Source organism: Episyrphus balteatus, chromosome 2, assembly GCF_945859705.1.
Source record: "Episyrphus balteatus chromosome 2, idEpiBalt1.1, whole genome shotgun sequence".
NCBI classification, from domain to species: domain Eukaryota; kingdom Metazoa; phylum Arthropoda; class Insecta; order Diptera; family Syrphidae; genus Episyrphus; species Episyrphus balteatus.
The window spans coordinates 40546518-40562930 of NC_079135.1; the positions used below are offsets into that span (position 1 = coordinate 40546518).

Here is a 16413-nt window from a genome sequence, read left to right on the forward strand (position 1 = left end):
TGCAATACACTTTAAAAAATAAATACTTTGGCATCTTGATTTTAACGTCAAACATGTCGAAATCTCTTCAAAACTTTGGAAAACCTCAAATTTATTTTAAGCAAAAATAGTTTGGTCATTTAAGCATGAAGCAATGATTCAAATTAATTAATGTTGGTACACCTCAAGGCTCTGTTTTGGCCCCTATCTTATTTCTTGTATTCATTAGTATACTGCTCACTGAAACGCACTTCAATCTGATTTTAACAGCATTATTGAATTTTTCGTGTACTTTTCTATCAGTGTATTGTTGCACTTTTTATGCATTTGCAAACCAAAGTTTCATAAGTTATTCAAAGCAATCTTCTTCACTGCTTGAGATTCAATTATCATATATGAACTTCTAGTCATTTGAAGATTTATTTGAGTGGCGCATTTGAATTGACAAATGAATGTATAATTTTTAGTTTTCAAAAGTCTATCAAATAGAGCAGTTATTCGGGTCAGTATGAAATTTTCGATTTTAACTGTGATTTTGTTCATCACAGTATTGCCTTTGGGTTTGAGTGATCAGTTCGACGTGTTCTGGAAGCGACAATTTTTACCAGCAATATTTTCTGGATCAGCAAATTGTTCTATAACAGCATGTGATGCATTGAAAATTATAGCTCAGTTATTTGTATTTACGAAAGAGAGTAAATCTGGAAAAGATCAGACTCCAAAAACCGATCAATCAAATACTCCAGATATGGGCGTTTTTAATATGGAAAATGATTTGCATAAACGAATTCGTCAAATTGAAAGTCGATTACGTTCAGTTGAGCAGCCTGTTTGGCGATTAACTCCAGGAAGTAGAATCGAATGGAATCATTGCACTTCTGGGATATGTCGTTGTAATCCGGATACGAAAAGTTTCACTTGTTGGAATACAAATTTAAAATCAGTACCAGCTACTCAAGTTATTCCAATGAATATGGTTTTTATGTAAGTATCGTATAAAAATGGCTTTGGATGGAGTTGATAATTTGTTGGGTTTCTTAGAGATTTATCAAGAAATTCATTATCAACACTTCACAAAGATACCTTCAGAGGACTAACTTTATTGGAAGAACTTGATCTTTCAAGTAATTTCTTGGATTTTATACCTTACGATTTATTTCAGGACTTGGATAGTTTAATTCAACTGTAAGTTATAATAGTGTTAATACATTTTTAAATGAACTTTCCTTTAGACGCATTCAAAGTAATCAACTAGAAGAATTGGATCATAGAATTCTATGGAAACTTCGTAATTTAATTCTTCTGGATATCAGTAAAAATGTTCTATCTGAAATTCCCGAGGATTTGTTAAATCATGTGCAGCGGTTGACAGTTATAAATTTATCGGATAATCGAATAAAAGCATTTCCTCCTGGATTTCTCAAGGATCAAGTTGTTTTAGAAGAATTGGACATGTCAAAAAATGAAATTGCAATTTTAAAGTCTGGAAGCTTAAAGAATCTCGACAAACTTAAAATATTGGACTTTTCATGGAACATGATTGGTAAGAATTTATTGGTTTTTTTTTATTTTTTTATACGATATAACAATTTTAAATACCTATTGAAATCAATTGTTAACTCTTTGTGTAATAATAAGTGCAAGTTGTTTTTCTTTTTTGTTAACGTTTTGTGGTGTATAAGGTATTAAACAGTTAAAATGTTTGGTGCTCAGCTCAGTGTGAAACTTTTTACCAAAAAGTAACCTGTAAACATTTGGCAATTGGACAAGCTCAACAATTTTAAACGGGGCGATATTCTGTATTTCAAAATTCTGAATATTTATATGAATCAAAAACTCTGTGCAAGGTTACACAATTCTGTATTCCATTAGTCTGCTTTTGCTAATATTCTGTATTCATAATATTCATAATTCGGACTTTATTAAAATTCTGTCAATGCGTCAGAATTGGAAATTGAAATTCACACCTTTTACAAAAAAATTATAAGTTTTTTTTTGACTTCAAAACTCTGCATTTCATTAAAATATTGTAGAATTTTGGAAAAAAAAACTTAAAATCCAGATTTTTAGAAACCAGAATTTTTAGAAAATACAATTTTAGAAACCGAATTTCGGGAATTACAAAGTTATGAGCCTTAACATCCCTCATTTTAAAATTTTAAACCAAAGAATACTCCAATTTTTAATTGTTAAATTATCTTTGAATGTCTCATTTACTTAAGGGCGAAACCGAATCTTTTTAAGGGGAAAATTTGTTATGTGTAAAACACAGTGCACAAATACACTTTGGAAATAGAAGATCCGAAAAAATCGTCAGATCGGCCTTGGCAACAAAGAAGCAGAAAATACATTTCTCTCAATGTTTTTTTTTTTTTTTTGCTAAGACCCACAATCAGTCAAAGAGCCAAAAATGAAATAAATTATAAACGAATACAAAACCTAGTTATATGCAATGGTTGACGTTGTGGTGTATTTTTGGTTTGGTAACAAAGTTTGAATATTTCTTTGTCTACTTTTAGGTCTTCATATTTGCTTGAATCTGGAAAACGTTCGTATTAAGTACCTATACTTGCTGTCTAAATTTGGGTTACTTTGGTTATACCCAAAGTCCTTTATTTTGAAATGTTTAAAATATTTAGGTGAAGTGCCTTTATCCCAAATATGTTCAAGTCAAAGATTAAAAATAGTAGTTGACTCATTATCTTACAAATTTTTGTTTATTTTCTAGCTAATATATCTGATGACTTCTTTATTGGTGTGAAGAGCCTTAAAACTTTAATATTGCACAGCAACCGTTTGACTTCAATTTCAAGGAAGACATTTGAGAATTTACCAGATTTGTTAACTTTGGACCTAACTATGAATCGAATAAGTCATGTACGTATGTTAAATTTGAAGATCCATATTCTAGATCTAGAATAGCTATTTCTTATTTATTTAATATTGGAAAGTATAAATTTAGCATATTCTTCAGTTTTTGACGGGAGACCTTTCATTAATTTTTTTTTTCAGATTGATTCTAAAGCATTTTCAGAGTTAATCAGCTTGCGTGAGTTATTCTTAGGACAAAATTCACTTTCCAATATTCCAGATGGTTTATTTCTACACACGGTTTCACTCACACGTTTGACATTGTTTTCCAACAATCTAACAACACTTGACGAAAACAATTTCCAGGGTCTCACAAATCTGATCAATTTAATGCTGAATAACAATGTTCTGAAAAGTTTCAAGTCAACAGTTTTCCATCCTTTAACGAATTTAGAAAAACTGTAAGTTACCAACATTTTATAAACAATTAAAAAAAAATTTCTTTAAAAATATATTTTTTTTACCAAAAAAGACGCATCGATTCTAACAAATTGCAATTTTTACCCCATGGATCATTTGACGGACTAAATAAATTAGTTGCAGTAAAATTGGATAAGAATCCATGGCATTGTGACTGTCGTGCACTTTATCTTGCCCGTTGGATTCGTGAATCTGGACCGAAGCTTTGGGATGGTCAACCAATGTGTCGTGGACCTGGTGATTTGGGAGGCCATGAAGTTGGTCTTTTGCGTTACGATGATCTTTGTGATGGACAATGGGCTAGTATGTTGTCATTGTCTCCCCGTTTGCCTGTTCGAAAACATCGAATTCTAACACCAATGAATTATACGGATTATTTCAATTTGTATTTGAAACATATTTACACATCCACCTCGGAGAAGCCTTTAAATGTGTCTACAACAACGATTTCAAGTCGTTTTGTTGCTGAATCTTAAAAGTTAATTATATTTATGTATGTATTATGTTGTGAATTAAAAAGAGAAATTGTATTATTAAATTATAATGGGAGCTGCTTACGATGACAGAAAATAAAAATTTATATGAAAATTATAAGAAAAATGTTCAGTCTTAGTTACTGACATAGAAAAAACACTATACATTTTGCTATAGGTAGTTACAACTGTTAAACGAAATAAGATCATGGAAATTATGAAACTTTTAAATAAAAACTTGCTTATTGACAGTACCCTTATTAAAAATCTTGCTTGTTTTTTAATGGATAGGAAAATATAAAGAAACAATGGTACTACGGGGTGTATGCGTGTTTTTTTTTATTTTGGGTTATTGTAAGTATTTTAGTGTCGCGAGGTTTTGACAATCTTATAATAACCTCTGTATTATTTTTTTTAAAATTTGTTTTAACAAAAGTTTTTCACTCTCACAAATAAAAGATTCTACAAAAACTAACAGTGTGTGTAAATTTTTCATAACTGTATAAATTCATTTTACGTAGGTATTATTTTCAAAATTTTTTTTTAACGCAAAAAGTTTTAAGCTTTGATGGAAGCCTTAAGCTCCCAGCTCTAACTTTTAAGCTCTGAACTTCTAACTGTAAAGTTAAAGATCAAAGCTTTAATCTGTAAAATCTTAGCTCTAACCTCTTAACTCTTAATTCTTAGCTCTTAGCTCTTAGCTCTAAGCTCTAAGCTCTAAGCTCTAAGCTCTTAGCTCTAAGCTCTTAGCTCTAAGCCCTAGGGTCTAAGCGTTTAGTTTTTAGCTTTTAGCTCTTAGCTTTTAGCTTTTAGGTTTTAGCTTATTCATACTCTAAGGAAATTTTAATTTTTTTACAGATTTTTTTTATTTGAATGGCGACTTTAAATGTGGTAAAGAGTGAATTAATTGGGACTTAGCTTTCTGCTTTTTACCTTTCATGGATTTTTAGTTCCTTTTTTAATTTTACTATAATTATACTTTCCCTTCAGTTTTAATTTTTTTTAACAGTTTTGAAATTGAAGCTTCTCGACTTTTTCTAAACAAACTACAAATCTCTTTATTTCTTCTTATCTTATCCAAACTGCAAACAGTTTTGATTTATTATTTTAAAACAATCAGGTGGTTTGTTGTTATTTTTTAACATTTAAAACTGATACTACTCCACTAATCAGCAATTTGTTCATAATTCTTTAAGCATTAGCTCACGCTTACGCTCGCGCTCGTCATCATCACACAGATACTACTTAAATTAAACCACACAAGTACGATAACCGTTATCTCTTGAAACCTTAGTTATAGCTAACAGATAAGAAATTTAATTTGACAACATTTTGAATGGTTTTATAGACTGAGAAAAAATCTCATTTTAAGATAATTTCAGTTCAAGCTGCGTTCTCATCCGTCGCGATCCGTGCATAATGTCACTACCAATACCAAGTATCTTCAACTAAAACTTCTACAACCCTTGTGTTTTTATTTTATTTTTGCTGAGTTGAGAGTTGTGAAACTTTTGAAATACACTACTCCAGAGAGCAAAGAGTTTCTAGGTCAGTTTAAGTATTTCTATCTAAACCTTTTAATTTGTTAGTCACGAATCTTTAAACAAACTTGTCGCTCTCAGTTTAGAATGTAAATTTTTGTTTTCTATTGGAATAAAGTAAAACAATAATACCTTATCAAATGCAAACGATAATGTAGATATCATTTGTTTGGAAATCACCGCCCGATATGAATTCCAGAGAGTAGTATTTATTTATACTTCATTCCGGTACAAATAGCTTAAAAATTTGAAAACATCTGTGATAGATTTTAAGTTACTCTTTAAACAAGTGTGTTTTTTTTATCATTATCTACTTTTTTTCTGTGTTAACTATTTTTACCTTCAAATGCAGTAAAGTGACTTTTAAAAGTTATTAAAATAAATTATTTTTTTCATCGATAAGGAGAACACACGGAGTATATCTTCAAGTTTTGTCATTTGGAATATTAAAACAAAAACAACAAAAATTAGCACTTTTTTTTGGTTTTTTGTTCATTTTATTGTGCATTAAATGATTCATGAAAACGATTTTGCAGTGTGGTTGTGGTGTTAAATGTGAATACAACTCCGAAGTTCCAAGTAAGAGAGAAGTGCTTTGCGTTGTTATTATTTTTGAATCGAATTGATTTGTCGAGAATTTTTTCAATAAATTGTCACCTACACTCCGTGTTACCTGATTGTGGCCTCTTTGTAAACTAATTTTTTACATATTTTTAAATTATAATGTAAATTGATTGATAAATTCAAGCATTAATTATACCTAAGGTGAATTTGATTTGCAAAACAACGAATTTGATTTTCAAATGAAAGATTGAAAAAAGTGTATTTACTAACATAATAAGACAATTTTGAAAAACATCTGCAATTTGTAGCAAAATGAGCCAAAACTATAAAGAAAAATAATATCACAACAAAAACATTACTGTTAAAAAAAGAGCCAAGTTATCCTATGTTGAAATTATGCTGGCACAAAAAGTACTGAGATGTAAAAGTGTACCAAGTTCTAAAGTTTGGGTTCAAATTCGTATCAATAAAATTTTGATTGTTCTCTTGACAATTTTTCTTAACCATCGATTTTTAAAGTTATTTCAAAAATTGCCAAGTAAACAATCAAAATTTTATTGATACGAATTTGAACCCAAACTTTAGAACTTGGTACACTTTTACATCACAGTACTTTTTGTGCCAGCATAATTTCAACATAGGATAACTTGGCTCTTTTTTTAACAGTAATGTTTTTGTTGTGATTTCACTACTTTTTGCAAGGTATGGCTGTAGAATATAAAATCTCTTTATTTGATGAAAATTCAGCGGAAATGAGCGGTTGCCACGCCCCCTGGCTGAAATTCTCAAATTTTAAATTAATTCCTTTGTGTAAACTTCCAGCTCCACCATTCTACCAAATTTCAAGATTTTACGACATACAGAAGTGCTCTATAATATTTGATACAAAATTCAGCGGGAATGGGCGGTTTCCACGCCCCCTGGCTGAAATTCTCAAATTTTAAATTTTTTCCTTTGTGTAAACTACCAGCACCACCATTCTACCAAATTTCAAGATTCTACGACAATCAGAAGTGCTCTATAATAATTTATGAAAATTCAGCGGAAATGGGCGGTTGCCACGCCCCCTGGCTGAAATTCTCAAGTTTTAAATTTTTTCCTTTGTATAAACTACCAGCTCTACTATTCTACCAAATTTCAAGATTCTACGATAATCACAAGTGCTCTATAATATATGATGAAAATTCAGCGGAAATGGGCGGATGCCACGCCCCCTGAATTGAAAATCTCAAATTTTCGATTTTTTCCTTTGTATACACCACAAGTCCTATCACCGTGTAAAATTTCAAGTTTCTACGATATCGGGAAGTTCTCCATAATTTTCATGATCTGTCAGTGAGTCAGTTACGGTTTTTGCGATTTTTGAAGCCCTATATCTCAGAAATTTTGTGAGGTGTTTGGTTTTGACGAGCTCAACAAATGTAGTGAGTTTGAAATTTCTAGCATCTTTGGTGTGGAAGTTAGAGGGGGGTCGAAAATGGCCTGAGTTGTTTCCTGTAAATAAGGGTGTAGTGCCAAAGTTGCTAGAGAACTTGGCTGGGCACTACCGTGCCCCTTGATTAATGTGTTGTTCCTTCGTTTTTTTTTAGTTTTATAACAGTTATAACAATTTTCTAAAAATGTTGAATTTTTTAAACAAAATTGAATACCTAATCATTTTTTGAATGAACTAAATTGTTTTATATCTTTAATTCGATCTAAAACCAGAGAAAATTTAATATATCACGTTTTGAGATATAAAAATATCAAAACGCATTTAGCAATTAAAAATTACACTCTTTTGGCGCCATTTATCATGTATTTGTTTGTTAAAAAAATTTGCTCTAAGTAAATTTCGGAACACCCTGTAAAAAAAAAATTAAACCCTTGCCTGAGAAATAATCGTCAAAAATATGGCGTTCAAAAAATTAAGTCAAAAAGTTTCAACAGATATCTCGTAACCTAATCGATCGATTTGGGTTATAATATTTTCAAAAACGTGATTTGTTTTTTTTTTTTTGTACAATTTTCTGTTCAATTAGTATCATCTCTTCTCTACAACGAGCTACTTAAGGAGTGAATAAAAGAAAAAATTAAAATTAAATATGAAAGTAATTAAGAACAGTTATTATTCCATAAATCGCGCCGGGGACATACCCTTGCAAGTGCTTATATTGTAATGCATCTACCCCGAGAATTACCCATGACCGCATGAGCCAAGTGGCCGTTGGTCGAGTTCGAGTCACTATTGTGTTTTGTTTATGTATGGAGGTGATATGTTAAAAGCAAATACAAGCAAAAACAACAACAACTTCAGCAGACAAGATAATAGTGTGACCAATATATGGAAATAGTTGTGATGTCACATGTATGACATTTAATTTTGAATTCTTTACTTTTAATTGCTCGTTATAGCTCCGTTCCACACCCCAGTCTTAGAATGCCGAATTTAGTAATATTTGGTTATTTTTGGTACCGAGTTTGTTCCTAACTACAAAAATTGTGTAGAATAGAGAGATCACGAGAGAGTAAAAAATTTCCCCACCCTGACAAATTTAGCACCAAGAATTTCTCTGGGCAAAATATGGATTCTGTAAAATGAAAAATTGAATAGCGTTAACGTGTTTTTTGCATTCAAAAAGTATTTTTTTTTTTTAATCAAAATCAGCATAAAATATGAAATTGTGTTGTATAATAGGGTGTGTCAAAATGCTAAAGTATGGAATTTCCAAATGTAATAGCTTTTAAAAGTTACATTACTTATCAAAAATAAATCCTGCGTTTACTATTTTAATTTTAATTAATATCTTTGGCTCGCTCAAAATATAGGAAGAAATCGAAGAAATTTGAATTTTTAGAGATTTTTGAAATAAATGTTTTTTTTTTTTTTTTTAAATAGCGCCGTTTGAATACAAAAACAAATATATTAAATATATATCTTTATAAGAAAAAACTTTTAAGCTTATACATATATGTTGGAATTGAACACTTAGTAAAGAAGCTGCGAAATAATTTGCGAAGGAAAAAATACATTTTTTCATATAAAATCGTTTTTTTCATAACAACTTCAACCGATTTGAGCGAGCCAAAGACGAACGATATAATGAATTTATTTTACATATTATTAAACTTTAGACCCTAATAAAACTTTTGAATACTATTAAATTGCAAAATTAGAGTACTTTTTTTCGGCCATACAAAAGTGACACACCCTATTGTATAATGGTGTTCAACTTGTTCCAGACTCTTTTGCAGTCTTTCGTAGATTTATTTCCTTCTAAGAGAATTTTCTCCCAACTCTAATTAATTTGACAGACTTCTAAATTTAGTGCACAAAAAGTGTGGAACAGACCTAATATTGGTGTAAGATTTTTTTTCGATTTCATAGAAGCTAAGATCCAAGATTTAGTTCTGAGCTCATTGAGTGGAAATGTTAAAACTTAAAAGTAACTGTATTAATTTGTAAAAGTTTTTCAATAAATCACAATAGTTGACAACAACCTTCTGAATAAACGAGCAGGTACTACAGTGCGCAGAAAACGTTAGTTTTGATAATAATTTTAATCTTGAAATCATTGAACCATTAAAGCAAACAGTAAGAGTAAGCAGTAAGATTATAGTTGTTGTTTTTTACTTTTAATTTACTTCTGATTTTCAAATTAGGGAACAGTACAAAAGTAGCATGTAGAATGTAGTAGATTTAATTTTCAATCGAAATTCTTAAAAAAATTATAAGGGCAATTCCCTTATTTCAGGTGTAACATTTTCACATATAAATTTTTATTTTTGGTTACTTAGAGTCGTAATGACTAATAAATGTTTTTGAAAAACTTACCATCTTGAATTGTCTTTTGACAAAGTCATAACAGAGATATCTATTGATTGCATGTACTAAAAACTTTTGATTACACTGGTCAACAAGGTTTTTGTTACAGACACCAAGATATACTTTTCTATAGGTTTTTTGGGTGCTGAGCTCGAATCCGAAGTCAGAACATTTCTACCACATCACGTTTTTGAGATAATCCCGTTAGAAAATCGAAAATGCTGCTTTTTTACCAGTTTTCGAGATTATTTCTTAGCTTTTGGTTATTTGTTTTAAATAAATTTTTTAACGGTTTCTAATAGAACTAAATGTTGTCTTTCTAAATCCGTTTAAATCTTTTAAAAATCTCTTATCTTCTTTGAGAAATCTAAAATTGAAATCAACGTGTTTGGTATATCTCATATTTATTTGCTTTTAATAATAAATCTCGAAATTTTCTTTGCCAATCGCTTTCAAATTTTGACACAACGTTTCATTTACATTCCAGTAAGTTCTTATCTTGTTTTTAACAAGAAAAAAAATTATATTTTTCTCACTAGTAATTATTTAGTATAAGTATCTGACACGGTCACGCTTTGATGTATCTCACTGCGATTCACCACCTTCGCAAATATAAAAACTTGCAAGATTCTAAATGAAACGTTGTGTCAAAATTTGAAAGCGATTGGCAAAGAACTTTTCGAGATTCGCTATTAAAAGTAAATAAACATGAGATATACCAAACACGTTGATTTCAATTTCAGATTTCTCAAAGAAGATAAGAGATTTTTAAAAGATTTAAACGGATTTAGAAAGACAACATTTAGTTCTATTAGAAACTGTTACAAATTTATTTAGAACAAATAACCAAAAGCTAAGAAATAATCTCGAAAACTGGTAAAAAAGCGGCATTTTCGATATTTCAACGGGATTATCTCAAAAACGTGATGTGATAGAATTTTTTTGACTTCGGATTTGAGCTCAGCACACCAAAATCCTATAGAAAAGTATACCTTGGTTTCTGTAACAAAAAAAAAGTTTAATTTTGTTGACCAGTGTTATTGGTAGTTGAAGTATAATATATCTGGTTAAGTAATGCTTAGAGAATAGAAAGAAAATTCCAATTTTTGTATTCTAAAAGAGTCTCGACGCAATATAAGAAAACAGGTTTTGTGATTAAGATAAAAGGTCATCAAAAACTTTGTTCTACACATCTAGTATTTTTTTTAGTAGTCAAATGTAGTCAAATGAAAAATAAATTTAGTAATTTTTTAAACAGAAAAAGATCCAACTACAAATTAAAAAAAAGGTGCCACCAAAACTCTTTTAGAAGAAATGTGAGTGACAAAAGTATAAAAACTCTGTAAATAATGTGAAATTTCGCTGCTTTGGTTATTAAGCATAGTACGCAGCTGAAGCAAAATTTTCTTCACAAAAAAAGCACAACAAAATCTTGAACGAATTTAATTTTTTTTTTGCTTTTGTTTTACAACTTATTTTTTGATGTTTTTTCTTCAATTTCTTATTTGTACTTTAATATTTTGACACTGACAAACCTTATACTCGATGGTATTTTTTCGTTAACGTGTTCGCTGTTGACTTTGGGGACTTAAAAGTTTTTCGTTTCGTTTCAGCTGCGTACTAGGCTTTATGCCCTTAGATATGTTATTAGACTCAAAGAAATTTGACTGACTTCCAAACCGTGATATATTGTATGGCTCAAAGACAAGTCTTTTGACTTATTTTGGAAAACTTATAGTCCGGTCAAATTAGACTTAAAAAAAGGGGGTCAGGTTACATAAATTCCCATTAAGCTGAAAATCCATTTATTTTTCACCATTAAAAATTGTTTCTTGAAAATTTTGAAAACATTTTTATAAAGATATGCAAAGACTATAAATTAAAGCTGATTTAGCAACAATTTCATTTGATAGCTTCAACTAAGTGAAGGGAATAAGGTTTCATGGTTTGTAAGATTGGAAAAAAAATACACTCTGGTCACCCTGACGTCTTAAGTAATTTTAATTGAACAAATACCAATACGATTGTCTACTTTTTATTTTTTTTGCTTTTGTGGCAGAAAATGCATGTGGGGTGTGGGCTTCATAATAATGTTTCTTACTCATATGTAGTTAATTCGATACCTTGTGGTGGATGTTGGTGGTGGCGGCAGTGTTGAGCTTAGAACTGTTGCTCAGCTGTTTATTTATTTTTCTAAACGAATCGATTCCAAGTCTACTAATGAACTCACATATAAATGCCGTATATATATTATTGAATTTAACCGCAGACATTTTTTTTTCTTTTTAATTTAATCGAAGTATAAGTTCTGATTTAAGTTCAATTAACATTTTTTATTTGAGTAAGAATTTTATTTATTTCTTATAAATCAAATAGTATCGTCATCACCACCTAACTGGGCGCGATGTCGTTCTCCTTAAATAAACTGCGATCACTTATACCGGGACAACATTCGTCGTCATCGAGTAATGGAGCCAAACAAAGACATTCGGTTAGTTTGGAACCGGAAATTGGATTTCAAATTTTTATTGAATCAACCCCATCATCGTCGTTTTCAACGACGGAAGGATCTGCCGATGGTGTACGTGCAATGGTGCCTGAATTGAATGTTTTGTTAATATCGGCGCGACATCTACCGACTGTGTTTGGATTTAAAATGGTGCAAGGATATAATATTAAGGTATATGCTTCGTAAGTTGAGCAAACAAATATTGTTTAGAAATGCAAATTGCAACAAAGGATTTTCTTTTTTAACGAAGGTAAAACTCTTTCCTGGAACGAAACGGTATGACAGTACAATTCAAACTAACTCATGGCCAAAGTTCAATGAGAATTTTAGATTTCCATTGGCTCCAGATAAAAAGTTAGTTGTGATATTTTATTTTTATTTCTATGAAAAATTAATTTGTTTTTATTTTTAAATTTCCAATAGACCATCGATTAAAAGTTACACTAGAGGAAAGTCCGTATCGGAATTTTTACCAGAAGAACTATTTACTGGACATTTTGTTGTTTTTACTGTGTATGCTCTTTTGGAACTACCACCAGCGGTAAGTGAACTATTTCCATTTGGTAATTCAAATTCATGTAAATTTATTTCAAAGGCCTTTAAAATGCCTTTGAAATAAGTTTACATTATTTTGGATTCCACTTTCACAAAAAAAAAAAAAAAAATACTTTCAAATTAGTTCGAATGAAGTGTATTAAAACAAAATAAAAAAATGCAGAGCCGGCATTTTTGAAATGCATAATTATTAACAGTTTAAGCTGTGTCTACAGCGACTGAGTTCATACAATACAAAAGCTCATTGGGTATTTTATTTGTTTTATTAGTCACTTGTTTTTTATTTTTGTTTGCAATATTAAACAGGTGTTGATGTTTTTATCGTTATTTTGTTATTATCAATATGGAAAGGTAAATCTTTTCACATTTAACCTTTTGTTTAAAAAGGAATAGATATTTCAAATTTTCGATTTTAAAATTGGTAATAGGTAAAATTGTTTTTTGTAAAACTTTTTTTGCAATCTTGAAAATCTATAGTTTTTTTTTTTGTTAAAAAGTATTTAAAAGAAAATAAATACTTTGGTTGGATTTAAATAAGAATTTTACAGAAGGTTTTTTTTAAAGAAAAAAATTATTACAATTCAATGAAAACTCTCTTAGTCCAAAATTGTGTCCTCTTCCAAGTTAATCAATTAAAGAAGTTTAACTTTTCAATAATTGTAACCAACAAAATTCTACAAAAAAGTTAAGGAATATGCAGTTTAAACCATTAAGCCAATAGGCTTAGGTACGAATTTCTAAAACACAAAAAAAAAGTGGATTTAGGTATCTTTCATTAAGCGACAACAAAAATAATGTTTAGTAGTGAAAATAGTGATTAGTAAAATTAAGCATTTCTTTTGCCTCCAACAGTTAATTTTAAACTTTCTGCCACGAATTCGTTTGAAATAACAAACTAACAAATATTAATTTATTTAAAAATATTTACTATGCGTAATTGGTAATGAAAGTAAATCAATTTTCACATAAAAAACAAAAGGGACGGGGGTCGTACTAAATTGTTCTTATGTTAAAAGTATTATGGAATATTTTAAAGCTTTTTTTTAATTCAGAAATTATTTTATTTAAGAAATAAAAAAAAAAAAACTTTTAAAAAAAATATAATTTTCAAATTACAAAACACCATCTCTTTCAATGGTTTCGACCTCAAAACGAAGTTTTACATTTAATTTCATATAATGTATACCTACAAATTTTTCGAGTTATTCCAATTTTCTCGAAAACGGCTATAACGTGGTTTGTCTAAGTCTAAGCTATTCTAACAAAACTGCATTTTTAGTTTTTCTCAAAAAAAAAAAAAAAATCTGATAGTAGAAACATGGTGTTGCCGTTTTTGGCGAAAACTCATAGAAATTCACTTTGGCCAAAACTTCGCAGACGTGTGAACATGCCTTTTAAAACTAAGTATGTTTACACTTTGACTTTAACAAACAAAACTGTTGTTCATGAGAACTAGATGGTACTAAAAGATCACTAGTTAATCTCTTTTACATTATGTTTTTGTAAAAAAGTCAATTTTCACTCCGAACAAAATCGTGTAAAGAAGTATAACTTCAAAAATATTAACAATACTTCAAAGGAATCTGGATGTCTTTCATATAAACGAACTTTTATTTTATAATTTTATCTTTTTGTTATTTATTTATTAAATATTTGTAATAAAGTCGACTCCCTCTAAGTCCAACTTCTTCTATATTAATTTCTCTAAATCGATTTCTCACTCTATCTAAATCGAACACATTTTCGTGTCCCGTTAAAATATTTTACACAAAAATCATTAAAACAAAGTTCAGTAGATTTAATTTTTACTTTCAGCAAAAACATTATTTTTTTTTAATTTTCAAAGTAAACTTAAACGGTCACTGTGGCGTATGTGGAACATTTTTTTTTTTGTTTAATAAAAGCTTGTTGATTTAGAACATATGAACATTTGTAGAACATTTCAGTTTGATCATTTGTATGAAATTAAGAACCGTTTTAAAGAATTTAAATATTGATACAATTTTTGTCCTTACGTACATAATATATTATAGATGACAGATTTTTTTTTTTTTTTTTCAGAAATAATCTCTATTATTTTCTAGCATTTAAATAACCCTTGTTTTTGTGTTTTTTCAGAGTCTTAACAGATTCAACAAAACCTACAGATCTCTAAGAGAACGAAGCTCATCGTTAGTTCAAAAAGTTGTAGACTCAAGTAACACCAAGCCAAAAGATGATGATGCTTTTGGCAAGAACTCCAAAGCTGCTTATTCAAAAACACAAGAAACAATACAGCTCACTAGCAGTGAAGCGAAACGAAATATTGGTTATTTTAACATTTCAATATTTATATTTTTCAAACAAAACTAATAAATATTTTATTTTCAGGTTCTGTAACTTGTTATTTGGAACCAAAAGTATTTAAGAGGAATGCAAGAACGGGTCAATTTTGTACGGAAGAACTTTGGCTGCCAATTAAAGATATTACAACAACAGTATTAAAAGACTCAAATAGTGTAAGAATAATTATTGTTTCTTATTTTCATCGATATCATAAAAATGCTTTTATGTACATTATGTAGAAAATCCTATCTCATTTTAAAAGTATACGCGATCGGCTGCAAAAACTAAATAAGTAAATCATAATTTTTGCTCACAAAAATTTAATAATTCTCATTTCATTCATAGAAAGTATCCACTTTCCCCGAATAAATTAATATTTTGTGGAATTTTTTTCATTATGCCTTATGCATTACTGTAATTGCAATTATCTCATATTTTTATTTTCATTAATTGCCCTTATGCAACCATATTTAAGAAAAATATTTTGTTTAAATATAATTGCCTCCGATGCGATGTAACCCACCCAAAGCAGCGGCCGACAGCGGATGTAATTTAACTTGCGCTTCTAAACTTAACAGTTTCATAAGAATTAACTCATCATAAAGTTGACTACTACCATCATCAGTTAATTAACGTCATCTTTTTTATTATCTTTTTTTTCCAGCTGGCACAGTCAACGAAAGGGGTTGTTGAATTAATTCTTGAACTACAAGATTTAATTAAAGATGAAATTAAGGACTCAACAAGTACTTTAGATGGCACAGATCAAAAACCAAGTCAAACAACAAAACCTTCCAATGGCAGCAGTAAAAGTTCATGGCCAGGATTATCTGAAGTAAGACGAAAAATAGGAAAATCCAATAACAAGCAGGATAAAGGATTACTATTAAAAGTGACAACTTCTAGAATGCGGTGCTCTAATAAGGTGAAAGATGAACTTGAAAGTTCAGCTGGAAGTGTTTATATCAAAACAACTATTTTTGAGCACAATATTTATTCGGATTCTTGGAAGTCGACTTACTTCTTTCCATCACTTTCGACCAAATGGGATCATAACGAATCAACTGTAACAATACCAATTAAATTACCTGAAGATCTTAATAATATTCTCATTAAAACAACACTGGCAACGAAAAATAAAATTGGAAAGAAAATGTTTCTTGGAACAGTGATAATTGGTCCCACTGTGTCAGGTTCAGGAATAGAACATTGGCAAAATGTGGAAAATACGAGAAACGAAAAAATTCCTATGTGGCATAGTTTTCAATAAACGATATTAGTTATAATAAGAGATGTGTTTTATTTTTAAAATCCTTTACGAGTAAGTAGGTACATTCGGTATAGTGATCCTTCTTAACAAAAAAGAGTTTT

The 16413-nt window shown here is 29.7% G+C and overlaps 2 protein-coding genes across 6 annotated transcripts; both read left to right on the forward strand.

Annotated features, from left to right (window-relative positions):
- Positions 1 to 439: 439 nt before the first annotated feature.
- Positions 440 to 3871, forward strand: LOC129912114 (leucine-rich repeat-containing protein 15). Its single transcript, XM_055990233.1, has 6 exons — positions 440 to 963; positions 1021 to 1164; positions 1212 to 1522; positions 2708 to 2856; positions 2992 to 3251; positions 3323 to 3871. Exons 1-6 carry the CDS (start codon positions 488 to 490, stop codon positions 3744 to 3746), a joined length of 1764 nt encoding a protein of 587 aa, XP_055846208.1. The 5' UTR covers positions 440 to 487; the 3' UTR covers positions 3747 to 3871.
- Positions 3872 to 5107: 1236 nt separating this feature from the next.
- On the forward strand, positions 5108 to 16331 carry LOC129910696 (uncharacterized). 5 transcript variants are annotated; one of them, XM_055988167.1, is made up of 7 exons: positions 5108 to 5291; positions 12030 to 12333; positions 12413 to 12516; positions 12586 to 12703; positions 14836 to 15025; positions 15088 to 15215; positions 15707 to 16331. In XM_055988167.1, exons 2-7 carry the CDS (start codon positions 12058 to 12060, stop codon positions 16310 to 16312), a joined length of 1422 nt encoding a protein of 473 aa, XP_055844142.1. In that variant the 5' UTR covers positions 5108 to 5291; positions 12030 to 12057; the 3' UTR covers positions 16313 to 16331. The 5 variants fall into 5 exon arrangements, with proteins under 5 accessions (XP_055844142.1, XP_055844143.1, XP_055844146.1 ...); XM_055988168.1 differs by lacking the exon at positions 5108 to 5291 and adding an exon at positions 5644 to 5863; XM_055988171.1 differs by lacking the exon at positions 5108 to 5291 and adding an exon at positions 5923 to 6049.
- The last annotated feature ends 82 nt before the right edge of the window (positions 16332 to 16413 follow it).